This window comes from Oncorhynchus tshawytscha, linkage group LG07 (genome assembly GCF_018296145.1).
Source record: "Oncorhynchus tshawytscha isolate Ot180627B linkage group LG07, Otsh_v2.0, whole genome shotgun sequence".
Taxonomy (NCBI): domain Eukaryota; kingdom Metazoa; phylum Chordata; class Actinopteri; order Salmoniformes; family Salmonidae; genus Oncorhynchus; species Oncorhynchus tshawytscha.
In genome coordinates, this window is record NC_056435.1 from 16,111,380 (window position 1) to 16,131,573 (window position 20,194).

The 20,194-nt window shown below is 42.5% G+C and overlaps 1 protein-coding gene across 2 annotated transcripts in view; it reads right to left on the minus strand.

Moving 5' to 3' along the window:
• Positions 1-4,408: 4,408 nt before the first annotated feature.
• The window catches only part of LOC112220182 (N-chimaerin-like), a 30,942-nt gene continuing 15,156 nt past the window's right edge, over positions 4,409-20,194 (minus strand). For both annotated transcript variants that reach the window (XM_024381871.2, XM_024381870.2), the window contains exons 8-14: positions 13,123-13,200; positions 12,051-12,135; positions 9,777-9,950; positions 9,486-9,563; positions 9,012-9,149; positions 8,790-8,895; positions 4,409-5,290 (exon numbers count right to left, since the gene is read on the minus strand). In XM_024381871.2, coding sequence (XP_024237639.1) covers positions 5,119-5,290; positions 8,790-8,895; positions 9,012-9,149; positions 9,486-9,563; positions 9,777-9,950; positions 12,051-12,135; positions 13,123-13,200 — 831 coding nt within the window. In that variant the 3' untranslated portion in view covers positions 4,409-5,118. The remainder of the gene's footprint in view (positions 5,291-8,789; positions 8,896-9,011; positions 9,150-9,485; positions 9,564-9,776; positions 9,951-12,050; positions 12,136-13,122; positions 13,201-20,194) is intronic.

A 20,194-nucleotide genomic window follows, 5' to 3' on the forward strand; every position in this document is an offset into this window, starting at 1 on the left:
TGTACTGGTTGCTTCATATGGTGGTGTTGGTTTAATGTTGACAGAAAGGGAAAGCAAATGTTTAACCTTTTACTGCAGTGGGCTAAATCAGGGTCACACATTGATTCTTGGTAGTTTTAAACAAATCTACTTTGAAACAAAAGTATACACCTCACATACATGGTTATGGGTTTAAAAAAATAAGACACCTGTACCATGTTAGATAAGAGAGTTGAAATGTATTCCATTTTGAGTTTGCATCCCAATATTACACTTTATATACACACACATCACAGAAGACTGAAATATAACAAAACTGTTTGACAAACACCCAGATTTTCATTGTAAAAAAAACAAAACATGAATAACATTACACCCGAGGCCAAAGGGGGCGCTATTGGTCAATGACTGCAGGAAAGGGCTACTCACACTAGTTTATTGGAAATCTTTTGCATTAAGGAAGCTTAAAACTAACTTAATTTTAGCTGTAAGGTAAATGGACTGTAACGAAGACGCAGGGAGTCAGGAAGCAGGTGTAGTCTGAGTTTAATATGAACGAACTTAGAAAGAATGCAAGAACAAGAGTAGCGTTTTTGAACAGGAACACAGATACAATTGTGGTAGCAGGATAACAAGATTGTTATATTTATGCACCAAATGGTTGTTTTATTGAATAGAGTAAGGTTCTTAGGACTCTCTCTCTCTCCTTTCAGAGTTAACTGAGATGAGTCTTTATGGAGCTTGGGCTGGCAACTGATTAAGTGATAACTTGGTGATAAAAAAAAAAACACAGCTGGCATTCCATAGATCAGATGTGGTGTGTGTCACCGAGATGGCCAGGAGGAACAGAACAAAGGCCTCACTAGTCCTAATTATCCAGGCATCTGGGAAACAGCACGAGAGGCAGATGACCAGAGGAAACCCCAGTGGCTTATAGTACCTCCAATGTATATGGGAGAGGTGGAACCAAGCATTCTGGGTATCAGCTATATAAACTGTGCACTGTCTGTAAAGAGTAGGCTCTCAGCCCAACAGTCAAGACTTTTGTGTCGACGGTTTCAGTATTGCAATAATTAATCAATATTGACTAAAGATGATTGTTTGAAGAAATGACAAAGTCTCTGTCACTCTCTACATATAATATTCCACCATACAATACTGCATGTTGGTGATACAACAGCTAAAGGGGAAGTAATCGTGGAAGTGATGAAGTCCAAGTGTGCCTAATGGGGTGCAGGTGTACGTAATGATGGGTGCTAGGTGTGCGTAATGATAGTTTGCCAGGACTGGTGGTTAGTAGACCGGCAACGTCAAGCCCCAGAGCGGGAGTAGACGTGATAGAACCCCCACCGACGCGTGGCTCCAGCCACAGGAGGATGGCCCCGAAGGCGAGGAGCGGGCCGGTCGGCGAAGGTGGAAATCTCGGATGATGTTGGGATCTAGAATGTCATCCACCGGAACCCAACAGCACTCCTCTGGACCATACCCCTCCCAGTCCACCATATACTGGAAGTGACCCCCATGACGTCGGGAGTCCAGGAGGGATCTGACGTCATCTGACGGGCTTCCTTCGATGTCCAGGGGAGGTGGAGAGGTGTCGTGGGAGATGGCATAAGCCAGGAGACCAGAAACCCCCATGCTGATGAGGGAAACATGAAAAGAGGGTGAGATAAGGTAGTTCTAGTGGGGAGCTGTAATTTGTACGTTATTTCATTGATCCTCTGGAGGAATTTGCATGGCCCCACAAACCGGGGGCTCAGCTTCCGGTAGGTCAGGCAGAGGGGGAGGTTCCTGGCGGAAGGCAGACGCGTTCACCGGGATGAAACACGGGAGCCTCCCTGCAGTGGCGGTCCGTCTGCTCTTTCTGGCGGCAGATGGCGCATTGGAGCCTCACCTGGGCAGTGTTCCAAACCTCCTCTGCAGGAGCTTCTGGCTCGGGGTCCATGGAGCCTGGGCCGGTTGGTACCCTGGGACGCACTGGAAGGGTGACAGCCCAGTGGAGGAGTGACAAAGTGAATTCTGGGCATACTCCGCCCAGGGAAGGAACCGGGCCCACTTCCCCTGCCGGTCCTGGCAGTGACTCCTAAACTCAGGCACTCTGATCAGCTTGAGCGCAACCAAAACCACATTTGGCAAATCATCCTTGGCACAGCATATGTCAGATACAAGGCTGCACTAAATTCATTATCACTACCCTCATTCCATGAGCAAAGAGATACATTTTGCCTGGATGTTTTCCTCTTTAAAGGTCCCTTTACAAGACAAGCTAACTGCCATCTTATCCACAGCCCAAGACTGAGAGATACAAGCAGTCACACATGCCTTCCTTCAGTCACCCCAACCCTAAATGTTTTTTTTTAAACATAAATCAGCCTGCTCTTGTCAATGGTTTTTGTATGCAGATGACTCTACTTGTGTCCCATAAGAAAGAAATACTCAGTGCAGTTATCCAATATCAGCAAATAGATTTTTTTGATAAATCTTTCTCTGCATCTTGGAAAAACGCAATCGATCTTATTTGGTTCCAGAGCTAAGCTTGCAAGGTCCCCTGTTTTAGTGTCAAAGTTGGCAACTTAGAAGTTACTCTTCAGTGGGTCATATGATTGAGTGTAGTCTGGCCCAGGAGTGTGAAGGTGAACGGAAAGGCTCTGGAGCAACGAACCGCCCTTGCTGTCTCTGCCTGGCCGGTTCCCCTCTTTCCACTGGGATTCTCTGCCTCTAACCCTATTACAGGGGCTGAGTCACTGGCTTACTGGTGCTCTTTCATGCCGTCCCCTAAGAGGGGTGCGTCACTTGAGTGGGTTGAGTCACTGATGTGATCTTCCTGTCTGGGTTGCGCCGTGGCGGAGATCTTTGTGGGCTATACTCGGCCTGGTCTCAGGATGGTAAGTTGGTGGTTGAAGATATCCCTCTAGTGTGCTTTGGCTAAGTGGGTGGGGTTATATCCTTCCTGTTTGGCCCTGTCCGGGGGTATCATAAGATGGGGCCAGTGTCGCCTGACCCCTCCCGTCTCAGCCTCCAGTATTTATGCTGCAGTAGTTTGTCAGGGGCTAGGGTCAGTCTGTTATATCTGGAGTACTTCTCCTGTCTTATCTGGTGTCCTGTGTGAATTTAAGTATGCTCTCTCTAATTCTCTTTCTTTCTCTCTCGGAGGACCTGAGCCCTAGGACCATGCCTCAAGACTACCTGGTATGATGACTCCTTGCTGTCCCCAGTTCACCTGGCCGTGCTGCTGCTCCAGTTTCAACTGTTCTGGCTGCGGCTATGGAATCCTGACCTGTTCACCGGACGTGCTACCTGTCCCAGACCTGCTGTTTTTAACTCTAGAGACAGCAGGAGTGGTAGAGATGCTCTTAATGATTGGCTATGAAAAGCCAACTGACATTTTACTCCTGAGGTGCTGACTTGCTGCACCCTCAACAACTACTGTGATTATTATTATTATTTGACCATGCTGGTCATTTATGAACATTTGAACAGCTTGGCCATGTTCTGTTATCTCCACCCGGCACAGTCAGAAGAGGACTGGCCACCCCTCATAGCCTGGTTCCTCTCTATGTTTCTTCCTAGGTTTTGGCCTTTCTAGGGAGTTTTTCCTAGCCACCGTGCTTGCTACACCTGCATTGCTTGCTGTTTGGGGTTTTAGGCTGGGTGTCTGTACAGCACTTTGAGATATCAGCTGATGTATGAAGGGCTATATAAATACACTTGATTTGATTTTGATTTGATAGGCTATTTGACATAATTGGAAGTCAATTGGAAGTGTACCTGTGGATGTATTTCAAGGCCTACCTTCAAACTCAGTGCCTCTTTGCTTGACATCAGGGGAAAATCTAAATAAATCAGCCAAGACCTCAGAAAATAAGTCTGGTTCATCCTTGGGGACAAAGATTCTGCAAAATTGTGGTACATGGCTGATCCTGCTTGCACAAAACCCTCTCTCAGACCTTGTCACAGGCTTAGCATACTTCGCATATATTTCCTGATAATGGGCCATCCACTGTGGATGGGCATCCCATTGTAATAAAACTGGTTAGTTAGGTTCAAATTAAACCAGACTGACTCAACTTTGCATCCATTGAGCTATTTGGTACCATTTATACTTTTTAAACTAGACAAGTTTTGTGCCATAGTCTGACCAAGGAATAAAGGGATACTTCAAACAACCAAATCGGGTGGACAATGTTGATAGGACCGTTGAAAGGCACAATCACATACAATGACGCTGCAAGGTAAAAGTGGGAGGCTTGATCACATTGGATACTCTGACAATAGGGGCAGTGAGTGCCAATAGTGTGGCACGCCATTATAATATAAATGAAGTGCAGATGTACATGGGACACACCGCTAATATAACATAATACATTTAAGGCACCCGTTATGGCATGTGATTGCTAGGCTACTTTTAGAACTACTGGCTGAAATTATATAAATATGCCATTGCATTTATTTTAAATGAACGTAAAAGAACATACAATATTAAACAAAATAAACAAGGTTTTTAACCGATAGTATTGTATGTTACATCCAGGTACATTAGTGATTCACAGGAATAATAAACCCATCATGAAACAAATGAGCCACATCTACAAGATCAGAGAGAGCAGTTAATGAGTGATTGTGACCCATAGAGAGAGGACTCATCATGGATATAACCCATTTTGGCATGGACATTGCCATTGAGGGCATCCACCATGCCTCCGCCATTTCAAAGTGTTAAAAGTAGCCAACTGGATGGGGATTCCTATGGGTTGTAGCATCAATGGCACTGCCCATGCTGTCAAAGACACTATAATGTCAGAGAAAGTTGAGTCCTCTCTCCCTTTGGTGTAACACAATATCTGAAAACAAAAACGCATACTAACTATCCAAAGGAATGTGTGTTCCATCAATTACCCCCGACACAAATGGGGGGGGGGGTGAACATGCAAAAGACAAGTCTAAGGTACGTGATTCAAACAGACATCTCTTCAGACAGGGCTCACTAGGAGTGGAAGAGAATGTACAATGGTGCATTATTATTCAAGTCTTAGTTTTACAAAGGGAAAATATTAAAAACATTGTCACTTCCTCCTTTCTAAATGATGAGTACATCGCTTATTCATGATTTAAGATTCCTTCATTGTTAATCATCCCCTTTCAGAACAGAATGTCTTCGTTCTTTATAAGCGTCTCCACCACCTGTCTCTGATAGCGGATGTCATTGAGCGCCGTCATCGCATCCAGGTCTGGGGCACGCATGAGGGTGGGCCCAAAAACAATGCCAAGGTTTTCTGCATTCATCAGGTTGTCTTTCTCATTTTGGATTACCCTTTAAAGAGGAACAGGAAAGGGTCAGGGCAAGGAGAGAGAAACAGCAACAAAAAAATAACCCCTTTGGATGCCATTGACATGCTCATTCAGGTCCAAATTAGTTTTCTACCATAAAACCAATTATTGGTTATTGTTAACATATAATTCCAAGTAAAAAATATGAACTCTACAATTAATAATAATAACTTTAAAAAAAGGCCCGCCTTGATTGCATAAGTATTTGTCCGCAAGAATTTCTTAAGTCACACAATAAGCTGCTTCACAAGTATTTACACATCTTAACACTAGAACCGCCATTGGCCGACGGGCATTTGATTTTGTAATTCAAATAAGGCAGAGGCTGCGGATCCCACCCCCATGGATCCCTTTTCCCCAGAACTGAAGATCCGAATCACATCGTGCATGTGATTCTTTGGCAAGCGCTGCAGAGTTTTGGCCGCATGAGAAAAATGTGACCATTCGCACAATCATCTGAAAATCTCATAAGAAATGAGGTGATGTTATTTGTCTTACAGTATGTTATACAATACTATCATTATGTGATCTTGTAGACATTGATTCAGCTTTGATCTAAGTTTATTAAACAAGTATCATTCGCCCGGGTGGCATGTTCTCTGGGCAGCTCAACGAGTAGAGCAGAGACTGTGCAAAGTAGAGAACCCAGCACATGCGCAGACGCTTCGGACCTTTAGCCGTCGGGAAGAGGGGTGCAGAGAAGACGGGACTGCAGCCACTCCTTGAAAATAAATCTGCAACATCGTCCTCTTTCTCAGACTTTTAAGAATTTGTATTTTACAATCCTCTAAAAGACAAAACAAGATCGTTTTTAGGCTGGTTTGCCTGTTTTTTGAAACCTAATTGCCAAGACAAATGGCATTGGTACCAACACCTGATGTGTCTTTCCTCACTTCATGATTGAATTTGAATTAACTGAATAATGATCATGACGATGGTGAAGGGGGTGATTGAATTTACAATGGCAAGAAAAACAAAGTGAATTGATGCACAGACTATCAGAGATGCATTAGAATTTGGAACCTCTCACTCGTTATTCATATGGAAAATTGTTATTTTAAAATGTTATTTTTTATTGTAATATTTTTCATTTTTATTATTATAAATACTATAACAGCAGATATCAATTGACATGGCAGGAATCAACTATTCAACGTGAGATAAAGATGCTGTTAGATTCCACTGGAACAGAGCGGCAAAATACGTGTATGCCAGGGACACCGTAAGGAAAATGTGGCACCACACGTTTGACCGGCAGCATTTTCATTTAAATTACATTTGAGAAATGTACCCGTCCCATAAGTTTGGGGAAGCAAATTTTCACCGTAAAAATGCACCTTTATAATATAAAATACCATTCATCATCACATTTGAAGACTGATGTAAGATACAAATAGTAAGCTATGACTCAATCACTGTTTGCAACAACAACAAAAAATACCAATCAATGCATGGCTGAGCGAGTATAGTGTAGAGGCCTGGGCTATATCAGATACATTTCTTCTTTCTTTGCACGTGAAAAACACATTTCATGCAATTCTACTACACTTTATATGACTGGAGACATTAGCAGAACCTTTTTTAATAAGACAAATTACAGGGTAGCCTACTCTGCTGAAACTGACGATTAATAAAAACAACGTTGTCCATATAAATAGGCCTACGATAAGGGGACGCACAAATACGATGTCCATCTAAACTGGAGGAGGAAATTGTCCAAAAAACTAACTTAAGTGGGATTGACCCAACAATGAGTGTGAATATGCGCTGTGCGCATATTCATATGGCCGATGATCTCCACTGCTGCCAATAAGGTATGCTATAGGACTACTGTTCTTTGCTCAATTAAGATGAACATTTTGATATCTAAAAGACAGATTAGTCTTTTCATTGTCTTCGCTTTACAGCAACAGCCATTTGCTTTCCAAACGGTGTTTTCCTGCGATTGAATTTAGAAATATTGTAATATGCCTGGCTGGGCCTCTACTTTTCAGTGACAGTGGCAAATCAACAATCTATTTGGTATTTGCAGCACTCGCTGCCTTTCCTTCCGACTGAAGCCAATGATCCTCTGTGGCCAAATCATGCTTCAGTAGTCTATTTTGAATTATTTTACTTATTTCTGTATAGACAGGAGTAGGCTAATTCGGCTATATAATTTTAGCAATTTACTTGGGGAAATCTACTATACCCGTAGTAGAAAAAAAGTTTAACTATTCTATTGGTCAGCTTGTCGTGAAATAAACAGCCCAGTCTCAGTTGTGGGAGGATAGATACCACATTCATAAAATCAGTAGGCCTAGGTGACATTCATTGCTTTTAAAAAGAAAAAATGTATCTGATACAACAGATCAAGACCGTTTAGCTTAAACTGTTGATAAACTATTTCTTAACATTATTGGCGCAGCAATACGCACAAGGCAGTAGGCCACACGCAAATTTGCATTTGGCGAATGGAAAATGAAAGAAAGTTTAAATAAAAATTTAATGAGAAATAAGCTACTAGTTTCAATGTCTGTATAAAATAATTGCCTCCTGATATGGTGAGATTTTGCCTTGGCTATGTTGAAACAAGGTAAAACATGCCTCATACTATGTAGTAAAATGCTCAGGTTTCAAACAATTAATTAGCTATAGTATGTTTTAAAAACGCATACTGCCTCCAGCTCATTGCAAAGTGGTGTGAGAATTACAAATATACATTTTTAATTGTAGCCCAAAAAATATTTTAACATCCTAATGGCTGTCAAAGGTGCTTCCACCAAAAGGAAATGGCATGCTATCGCACAAGGTTAGCAGCTGCATTTTGCGACAGATACTCCCATAAAGCCCAGCTCATTGGCTATCTAGCTAGCTTTGTTTGATCCCGATTGTGCTTATTTGACAAAGTTGTTCGAGTGAAGACCGCCCTTGTCATTGGCGTGCCATGAAGGCGTCGCTCTCGGACCAACCCTAATGATATAGTGAAGTCTGGTTACGTTCTAGGATCTCAGAGGAATACATACGAATGTGATTTGACTGGTTGAAACAACATTTAGGGTTACATTTTCACAGATTCTGTTCTTTGAAAATTGAACAAGCGGAAATACAAAATCGATCGTGTATGCTAAGATATGAAAAAGGATTTTATCTAACAAAACGACACTTCATGTTATCTCTGGTACCCTTTGGATGATAAATTCAGAATGTAAGTAAACATTTCACCTTCAGCGGTGAATTTATGAAACCTATCACGGTGAAAAACAAGTGTTTGGTTGTTAGGGACTCAAACAATAGCATGATATTTTTTCGCAGTAATAGCTACTGTAAATTGACAGTGCAGTTATATTTACAAGAATTTGCGATCTTGACACAAGGCACTGCATGATTTGCAACGCCGATCCCTAAGTTTTAATAGACTGTAAATCTAATCATTGTCTCTACTCAATGACTAGGCACTGTACGCCTGTTTTACCATAATATACTACAATATCTGGTCTCACCTCTTTAAGTGGGCCATGAGATAACACAGTGATTCACAGTGTGCAGGTGGCAGCAGCTTCAGAGCTTCATGATGGGCCTCTAACCGCTTGTCTGGATCTGTAATCTCTAGAATCCGAAAAAAAATGGACACACAGTCAGTGTCTGCAGGATAGGAAGCATAACACACACCCAATAAAAGTCCAAATACAAATATTCATTAAACGGGCTAAGTTAAGACTAACTTGCTGCCTCCATGAACCTTGGGTAGGCTTCATACGTGATAAGAGGAATAGGTAAATCCCTGAAGTACAGTTTCAGTGCGCCAGTGATTATATTGATGTCTTCATACACATTCACAGAAATGTCCGCCTTTTCACCATCTATTGGGAGACAAGAGGGAGAATTTTAAAACTTATCTATAGACGGGGCAGTTAATTAAAAGATGCCACAACGGTTGCACGCATCCAAAAAGAGAACTTAGAATTCTATTGTTTTGTGGCTTTGCAGCCGGTCTAGAGATTATAAACTCAGTTGGCACTCGATTGGCCTTACTTGGTAACTGCCATTACCAATTAAATCTGTTTTTGTCCAACCTAGTCCCCGCAATCTTGCAGCAATATCAACAATAGTCCTTGGCCTAAGTCCAATTGATACCCACTGACTACCCCACCCAGAAAGCAGAATGCGATACAGTGGCAAAGGAAAAAGGGCCCTGCCTCTGTCAAAAGCCAGCTTCACATCTTCAATCAGGTCACTGAAGCCTGAGATTCTGTACAGGCCCTCAGACTGAACACCTACAGTTAGAGAACGGGAGAGAAAGACAATGACAAATTAAACAGCTTTACATTTAATCAAACTAACACCAGTACAAATTCATACCTCTCCATTACTTGTCAGGAAATCTGAACAAAGTAACATGAACATTGTTACTGGAGGATGTCTGAAACCATAACAACCCTATAGCAACAAAAAAAAACATCACAAGTGGGTCATTTTCTACCGCTCACCTCTAGACTCAATCTCTTGTATGCACATGTCCACCACCATGGGTCGCTTGGAATGGTGGGCTTTTACCAGGGTCGTAAGGTCACAACTGTATACTTTCTTGACATGCTTGAGGTCAGGCTTACAGTCGTTTGGCACCATTTTGGAACACTGTTTGTGGACATTCAAACCGCAATCTGGGCAGAAAAAGAGATTAGCAATAATACTGTATCATTTAATTGAACCTTTATTTAGGCAGGGTAGTCCTGCCTAAATAAAGTGTCCTTATCACAATTTAAAATGGCAGGCAGCACTAAACTATTCTTCTGTTACAACGCATAAACGCATCCTCAGTGTTATGCCAATCTGATTGCTTTTCCAATTGGAGATGAATTGTGTATGTTTTATGTAACCTTTATTTAGGCAGGGGGTCCAATTGAGACCAGCCTCGTTTGCAAGGGAGCCCTGTACTACAAGAGCAAAAAGCAATTACACATTAGTTAGACAACTACTTCAAATCAATAAAAAAATACAATAGTAAGAACGCACTCTATCATGCACATCATTTCTTAAGGTCTGCAGTGGCGATCTCTGATCAATTTGCCCATAAAATGGCATTGAAAAATAGAGCAAATCAAATTGTATTAGTCACATGCGCCGAACACAACAAGCTTACTTACGAGCCCCTAACCAACAACGCAGTTTTAAAAAATACGGATAAGAAATAAAAGTCAGAAGTAATTAAAGAGCAGCAGTAAAATAACAATAGCGAGACTATATTCAGGGGGGTAAAGGTAGAGTCGATGTGCGAGGGCACCGGTACTAAAGTGACTATGCATAGATGATAACAGAGAGTAGCAGCAGTGTAAAAGAGGGGGAGATGGGCAAAGCAAATAGTCTGGGAAGCCATTTGATTAGATGTTCAGGAGTCTTATGGCTTGGGGGTAGAAGCTGTTTAGAAGCCTCTTGGACCTAGACTTGGCACTCCAGTACCGTTTGCAGTGCGGTAGCAGAGAGAACAGGGTGGCTGGAGTGACAATTTTTAGGGGCTTCCTCTGACACTGCCTGGTAGAGGTCCTGGATGGCAAGAAGCTTGGCCCCAGTGATGTACTGGGCCTCGGACAGATGCCGAGCGGTGATGTAACCGGTCAGGATGCTTCGATGGTGCAGCTGTAAAACGTTGAGAATCTGGGGACCTATGCCAAATACTTTGTCTCCTGATGGGGAAAAGGTGTTGTCGTGCACTCTTCACAACTGTCTTGGTGTGTTTGGACCATGATAGTGGTCCAAGGAACTTGAAACTCTCGACCCACTCCACTACAGCCCCTTCGATGTTCACGGGGGCCTGTTCAGCCCGCCTTTTCCTGTAGTCCATGATCAGATCCTTGGTCTCGCTCACATTAAGGGAGAGGTTGTTGTCCTGGCACCACACGGCCAGGTCACTGACCTCATCCCTATAGGCGGTCTCATCGTTGACAGTAATCAGGCCTACCACTGTTGTGTCGTCAACAAAATGAAATGGTGTTGGAGTCGTGTTTGGCCACGCAGTCATGGGTGAACAGGGAGTACAGGAGGGGACGAAGCACGCACCCAAGGGGCCCCTGTGTTGAGGATCAGCGTGGCAGATGTGTTGTTGCCTACCCTTATTTAAATGTCAGTTTTTGATTTAATACATTTGCAAACATTTCTAATAACCATTTTTTTCTTTGACATTATGGGGTAAACAATTTAATCCATTTTAGAATAAGGATGTAACGTAATAAAATGTGGAAAAAGTCAAGGGGTCTGAATACTTTCCAAAAGCACTGTAGGTTTTCAAATGTTTTCCCTAAAATAATGGTTAAATTAAAAAAAGTCTGCCATTATTAGTCAAGCATCCAAGCTAACTGGCTAACATTGACTAGCTACTTTAAAGACAAAAATGAGAGAACAGCTCACTGACTAATTTTACTCACCTTTGCTGAGCTGGTTAGTCTATTTTCATGTTATCAAGAGGGTTTGTGACTAACTTAATGGCAACATTTCAATTCGGGTTTTTTAAGCCAATATTTACTGGCACCTGTCATATCAACAGGCACAACTTGTCGTTCTTAAATTCATCAATTATTCTTTGCTCTGACACTCTCAAACCAGAGCGCTCTGAACTCGAGTAGATTGCCAGATTGAATTTACGAACGCCCTGTAGACACTGGTATGGTGCTGTATATGACATCTCCTCGAAACCTGGTTCAAACTAGCTGTGTTAAAAGACAAAACACAAAGCAGAGACCACGGTTTGCTTCTCACCCTCCCTTTACCTGCACATTTAACTCCCTGAGCGATGAGGCCCCACATGAAGTTGGCACAATATTCACACCAGTGGGGTCCCCGGAAGGTGTGCACCTGCAGGGGCGAGGAAGAGAGGATGGAAAACATGGTCACTTTTTTTACTGGATGGAAGGATAGATGGACATACTAGTCTGGATCTCCACAGCCTGCGCACATGGAAGGAGCCAATTGGGAATTATCCCTGAGAGAGATAAGCAGCACTAGAAAGCAGACTGGCAGGCCTTAATGGGGGTTGGAGAGTGGCGGTGGTGGGAGTGTGTGTGTGTGTGTGTGTGTGTGTGTACCATGGTTGACAATGCCAGGATTATCACATATCTAAAAAGGGACAACATCAAACAAATGCCTAGTTCTGCCAGATAATGGCTATACCAATCAGAAATGCTCAACATTTATCTTTGAAAAGCATGGTGGACTCAGACCCCTTGTTTTAGATTGTTATTTTGGGAATGGGAACGTGGAGGATAGGCATCTTGTGCAAATGACAAGACAAACAACAAAATGAGAAAACCTAAATGACTGGTGTTATAGCAGTCTGGTTATTAAAAAGAATCTCACAAAACAAAATGTATTATTTTCACATGTTCTAGTAAAATGATATCTGGCTGAGATTGTTTTAGGACAAGATGGTTGCTATGTTTGGCTGGTAAGAGGTGTGGTTGGCAAGATGCAGCTGGAGGGTCCCCAAGCGTCTGGCTGGACAGAATGGGATTAAGTGCTGTGTTCTATCTCCCTCTCCCAGTTTATATGAGCTACCCACAACAGGTCCGGTAGCCAGTCAGACTACACTATCAGTTGCTGAGGACTACTACAATCCCACCTCCTTCATGACTACTTAAAATGCTGCTCACTAGTCAGAAGCCGATCAGAATATAGATTTTTATCTTTTACAAACAGGCAATTCTCTCCCCCCTGTCATTCCAAACATGTAAAATATGCCAATCAAACAACCTCAAATGTGATATAACAACCATAAAGGCAGTGAAAAAGAAAGAGCAGAAGAGGAAAAGTAAGAAGCGCTGAGCAGGCAGGTTCAGGTCTTACCTTGAAATTATGGACTTTCTCATACTTGGTCGCGTGGTCGTTGTCCTTCAGGGTGGCTCGGCGGACCAGTGAGGTGAGCTGTGAATAGGCAAACAGTTTGAGAGGTTGCCAGAAGGTGGCTTCTGGGTCCCTGACCCTATCCTCACACCCAGGGCTGTGGCCATAATGTCCTTCTGCACCCCCATCCTTCTTAGCCTCGTGTACCAGAGACTTCTTCCCTTCCCTGACTATGGACAACTCCCTGGATGGTATGATGGGTGGGTAATAAAAGGGAAATTCCCCCAGTTCTCAGAACAGCTAATGTGATGCCTATGTGGAAGACTGACAAAGCTCACAGAGATCAACTCGGAGCAGCTCAGCGCAAGCCTGTACTCAGCACCGATGCTTGTATCGTTAAAATCAACGCATCAGGTAAACCAAAACAACCCAACGAAAGCAGTAGATAAAATCCACTAAGAATCCAAAGATCTGAAAGGGAAAAAATGAAAAAAAAAAAGTAGTTAAGAGTATTCCTTTAAAATTACAGTGCCACAGAATTGTGTCCTTAATCCTGTGCTGATCAGGGTGTCTAAACGAGATTCCTCCTCAAAAGATCTGGCTTGACTGTGTGCATCGATGCAGATGAGGTGTGTTGCTAAGTTTATCCTCTCCATGTCGACACGGATACTGTCACTGGTGCACAGACAAAACCCAGAGTGAAGACAGCCATGGGGGGGAAGCAAGAGAGAGAGCGAGCGAAAGCAGGTGGAGCATTGGGTAGTCACTGCTGGATTTAAATGTCACATTGAGAATAAGCCAATCAGAGAAAAGAACAGGCTCGGCTTTATCAACAGTGCTATAGTATATTCCTATTACCCCACAGGCAGAGAGAGCTCAATCCTACAATACAGTTTAATGTCACTGTAGCTCCAGGGTTGAGGGACTAGCTTTCAGATTAATGCTCATAAAAACACATCTACCACATACAGAAGAAAATAAAAAATCATTACAATTCCCAAAATGTTAGGATATGGAGCAATTGATTTCACTTTCAGACAACTCAGTCCTACATGGTTGTAACTTCCAGAGTAAAAAAAAAACTATATAGGATCTGCATGTTTTCAAAACAGCTATTTACAAAAATTATAGTACACATTACTTGTTAAATACAGTGCATTCGGAAAGTATTCAGACCTTGACTTTTTCCACATTTTGTTATGTTACAACCGTATTATAAAATTGATTCAATCATTTTTTCCCCCCTCATCAATCTACATACATTATAGACATTTTTGCAAATGCATAAAATAAAATAAATATTTTTTTTAATAACATTTTCATAAGTATTCAGACCCTTTACTTTGTTGAAGCACCTTTGGCAGCGATTACAGCCTCAAGTCTTCTTGGGTGTGACGTTACAAGCTTGGCACACCTGTATTTGTGGAGTTACTCTCATTCTTCTCTGCAGAGCCTCTCAAGCTCTGTCAGGTTGGATGGGGAGTGTCACTAAACACCTATTTTCAGGTCTCTCCAGAGATCTTTGATCAAGTCCAGGCTCTGGGTAGGCCACTCAAGGACATTCAGAGACTTGTCCCGAAGCCACTCATGTGCTGTCTTGGCTGGGTGCTAAGCGTCGTTGACCTGTTGGAAGGTGAACCTTTGCCCCAGTCGGAGGCTCTGAGCGCTCTTCATAAAGGATCTCTGTATTCCCCTCCGTTCATCTTTCCCTCGATCCTGACTAGTCTCCCAGTACCTTCCGCTGAAAAACATCTCCACAGCATGATGCTGCCACCACCATGTTTCACCGTAGTGTTGGTGCCTGGTTTCCTCCAGATGTGTTACTTGGCATTCAGGCCAAAGAATTCAATCTTGGTTTCATCCTTTAGGTGCCTTTTGGCAAACTCCAAGCGGGCTGTCATGTGCCTTTTACTGAGGTGGTTGTCCTTCTGGAAGGTTATCCCATCTCTACAGAGGCCCTTCTCCCCTGGTTGCTTAGTTTGGCCAGCCAGCCAGCTCTAGGAAGAATCTAGGTGGTTCCAAACTTCTTCAATTCAAGAATAATGGAGGCCACTGTGTTTTTGGTACCCTTCCCCAGATCTGTGCCTTGACACAATCCTTTCTCGGAGCTCGACGGAGAATTCCTTCGAACTCATGGCTTGGTTTTTGCTCTGACATGCACGGTCAACTGTGGGACCTTATATAGACAGAAGTGTGCCTTTCCAAATCATGTCCAATCAATAGAATTTACCACAGGCGGACTCTAATCAAGCTGTAGAAACATCAAGGATGATGAATGGAAACAAGATGCACCTTAGCTCAATTTTGAGTCTCATAGCAAAGGGTCTGAATAGTTATGTAACGAAGGTATTTCGTTTTTTTATTTGTAATACATTTGCAAAATGCTGTAACGTAACAAAGTGTAAAAATCTGAATACTTTCCGAATGGGTCTGTAAGCTGGAAGAGTGCATGATTGTGGATAGATCCAAGTAGCAGAAAGTGGGGTACAGATCATGATTGTAGAAGCTGGTCTCTGCCTGCAGCTCAGGACTGTTAACAATATGTACAGAACATAAAGGGATAGATAACAGCAGCCATCGGACTTCAAATCAGGCCCAGACTTGCCTGAGGTTCACAGAGGCTCTGAGAAATGGAAAGATTTCTCCCTCTCCCACTCACCTTTTATCCTTACTTCTAAATTTGCCCGATTGCATCTTACCCTCACACTCTCTGCATCTCCCTCTCACCACCACCATCTTGAACCCTCTGTGTGTGTAGCACTCTCTTGGTGGTGAGGTCCAAAAGTATTTGGGCAGTGACATTTGTTGTTGTTTTGGCTCTGTACTCCAGTACTTTGTATAATTTTAAATCCTATGACTATGAGGTTAATAAGGTGAAGGCGAAGGAATTTTCATCCATAGAAATTACATAGAAATATAAATTACAGCACTTTTGGTACATAGCCCATTTTAGGAAACCAAAAGTATTTGGACAAATTCACTTCTTTGAGTAGTCCAAAGCTTCATATTTGGTCCCATAATTCCTAGCATGCAATGACAATAACAAACCATCTTGTGACATTACAAACTTCTTGGATGCATTTGCAGTTTGTTTTGGTTGTTTTTCAGTTTATTTTGTGCCCAAGAGAAATTAATGGTAAATTATGTACTGTGTCATTTGAATCACTTTTATTGTAAATAAAGAATATGTTTCTGAACACTTATGCATTAATGTGGATGCTACCATGATTACGGATAATCCTGAATGAATTGTGAAAAATGACGATTGAGAAAGTTTGAGGCATAAATATCATACCCCCAAGAAATGCCATTACCAACAACAGGAGAGGTTTGCAGTTTTGGGGGGGAATGATATATATGCCTCCAACTTGCTCACTCATCAATATTCATTCAGGATTATCTGTAATCATGGTAGCATCTATATTAAAACGCAGAAGTGTTCAGAAACATTCTTTCCTTATTTACAATAAAAGTGACTCCAAAATGACAATACATTATTTAGCATTCATTTCTATTGGGCACAAAACCTAAAAACAAGCCCAAAAAAAACTGCAAATGCATCCAACAAGAGTCACAAGATTGATTGTGTGCTAGGAATATGGGACAAAATAGTAAACTTTTGAATACTTTAATACACAAGTGAATTTGTCCAAATACTTTTGGTTCCCTAAAATGGGGGAGGTGGGGAGTGGGCACGTACTTAAAGTGGATGAAAATATGATATGGATGAAAATACCATCAAATTCAAGTTGACAGTATTGACTTTAACCCTTCATTGTATAATAAAAAAAAATCCAAAGTGCTGGAGTACAGAGTCAAAATCACCAAAAAAAGTCACTAAATACATTGACCTCACTCTATAAAAAGCACTAACAATCATGATTAGACGGTCTTTCCTGAAGGGAAAATGCAGAAAGGATAGAGTGATCTTGATAGTGTTCTCTGTATACATAGCCTGTTAAAGCTACCATGGGACAGACAGAAAAATACTGCCAAGATTGATCGTGTATCAGAAAAGAGGGCACTAGTACATACCATAGCAACTCAAGGAGTGAGTTGTGTTATTATTCTCAATAAAATCACCTTTAATTCAGGCCTCCCGAGTGGCGCAGCGGTCTAAGGCGCTGCATCGCAGTGCTAGAGGCTTTACTACAGACCCGGGTTCATGCTGTGGCCGGCAGTCCCATTGGACTGCGCATAATTGGCCCAGCATCGTCCGGTGGGGCTTTAATTGGCTCATCGTGCTCTAGCGACTCCTTGGTGCAGCTGGCTGGCAGGTCATGTTTCGGAGGACGCATGACTCCACCTTATCAGTCTGTATTGAGGGGTTGCCGGGTTGATTATGTCCAGGCTCTTCAAAAAGAGCCTGCATTGGGATGATTATAGGCATTTAATTACATAGAGAGAGAAGAGTGGGAGGAGGGAGAAAAAGGCTGGGGGAGGTCAGCGAGTGAATGACCATTAGATAACTTCAGTGGTGTAAAACAAAAAAACAAAAAAAAAGTATTGCATACATCCATTTGAGGCTGAATCATGAGATGAGGCATCCATATGTAGACCACGACAGTCCAACAGGTCCAACAGTAGGCATTTAGCCTACTGCCATTATTTTATAGTATTTTATAGTAAGAAGAATATAATTGAACTTAGCTGAATAAAATAGAAAGGATATTTCCCCCATTCTGGAGCGAGAGTGTGCATATGTTCATTTGAAACTGGTCCTATACCCTAGGTTAGTTATTTAGCAACTTTAGTTGTGAATGATACAAATATTAGAAAAACAAAAGAATGCCTGCTCAAAGGACACCTGCTCATCGAATATCTCATTCCAAAATCATGGGCATATGAATTTGGTCAAATGGACCAAGGAGTGTGCCTGTCTGCACGTAAGTAAAAAATACAATTGTGCCATCTAGTTTGCTTAATATAGGAATTTGATGTGATGTGTAAGTGCACGTGATTATGAGGTGTGTGAGATTACTAGCTGACTGCTGGCGATGACTGTTCAACCATCTGAAGGCCAAGTAATAGAAGCAGTTTTTTAGTCTCGGTTTTAATGCACCTGTACTGTCTCCATCTGTCTGACAATATACGAGTGAACAGTCTGTGGCTCACCTGGCTGAGGCCCTTGATGAACCTCTTGGTCTTCCTTTGACACCGGGTGCTGTAGTCCTGGAGGGCAGGCAGCATGGCCCCGGTGATGCATAGGGCTGTCCACACCTACCCTTTGGACAGTCATGCAGTTGAGGGCGGAGCAGTTGCCGGACAAGGCGGTGATGCAGCCTGACATAATGCTCTCAATGCTGCCTCTCCAGAAGTTTGTTAGGGACTTGGGGGCCATGCAGATTTTCTTCAGCTACCTGAGGTTTTAGAAGTGCTGTTGCACCTTCACCACAATGTTGGTGTGGCGAGACAATTTCAGGTCCTCTATGAATTGCACGCCAATTAACTAGAAGCTTTTGAACCTATCCACTGCAGCTCCATCGTCTCCCGTATTCCACCTAAAGCTCCTTTGTTTTGTTGAGGGAGAGGTTATTTTCCTAGCACCACTCCACCAGGGCTCTAACTTCCTCCCTGTAAGCTGTCTCGTGGTAGTTGGTAATCAGGCCTACCACTGTCAAGTCGTCAACAAACTTGATGATCGAGTTGCCACACAGTCAGGGGTGAAAACGGGAGTACAGGAGGGGGCTGAGCACACACCCCTGGGGCGGGGGAATTTATATTTAATATACATCCCTAATTAAGCTGGTGTACTCTTCATGGGGTCCAGAAAATTGTAATTCAGTTAGGGCACTATGACTACTGCTCAGCTTTTAACACCAAACAGCATAGGTATTTTTCTTGTCCAGGTGGGATAGGGCAGTGTGCAGTCCAACGCCGACTGCGTCGTCTTAAGAAATGCTGGGACGGTATGCAAATTGTAGTCTGTCAAGGGTGTCGGGTAAGGTAGAGGTGATATGGTCCTTGACTAGCCTTTCAAAGCACTTCATGATGACAAAAGTGAGCGCTACTGGGCGATAGTAATTTAGTGCAGTTGCCTTGGCTTGCTTGGGTACAGGAACAATGGTGGCCCTGTTGAAGTGCAGATGATAGACTGGGATGATGAGGTTGAAAATGTCTGTTAACACTCCAGCCAGTTGGTCTGTGCATGCTTTGAGGACACGGCTTGGTATGCCATCTGGGCTAGCAGCATTGCGAGTGTTAACATGCGTGATGATCCTACTCACGTCACCTACAGAGATTGGGAGCCCGCAGTCCTCATAAGCAGTGGAGGCATATGTCAGTTGGTCAGTGTCGTTTTCCTCGAAACAGGCAAAAAAGGTGTTAACGGGTCTGGAAGTGAGGCATCAGTGTCCGCAACGTGGCTGGTTTTCCCTTTACAAATCGGTGATTGTTTTAAGTCCCAGCCACATGAGTCTCATGTCAGAGCAGTTGAACTGCAACTTCACTTAGTCCCTGTAACGTCTTTCTGCCTCTGTCTATATTCGCCTCTGTTTCCAGTCCCTTTACCGTGGTTAAATGCGGTGGTTCACACTTTCAGTTTTGTGGGAATGGTGCCATCTATCCACCGTTTAGTTTGCATATGTCCTAATGTCCTTAAATGTATTTTGTGAAAGTCACGGAGTACAGAAGGGGGCTGAGTACACACACCTCGGAATATGCTGTTTCCATTTTGTCCACACCCATGCTTATATCCCACCTGCTTTAGAAGTTCAGGACAAGAAAGTGTGGGCTATTGGAATAATAACATTCAAATGTAAAATCATTAAAACTAAATATGGATTTATATCAGCCTAAATGAGGTGTAGATTACATCACACATTCCAGTGTTCAAACTTGTAACAGCTGCATGAGATTTGTTTAAAAAAAATTAAAAATTTTTTTTTTAAAAACACCTGTCTGAAGTCACTATATTTTAAGAATGTGAAAATGTCAGAATAATAGCAAAGAGCTTTAATTTCAGCTTTAATTACTTTCACCACATTCCCAGTGGGTCAGAAGTTTACTACATACACTCAATTAGTATTTGGTAGCAATGCCTTAAAATTGTTTAACTTGGGTCAAACGTTTTGGG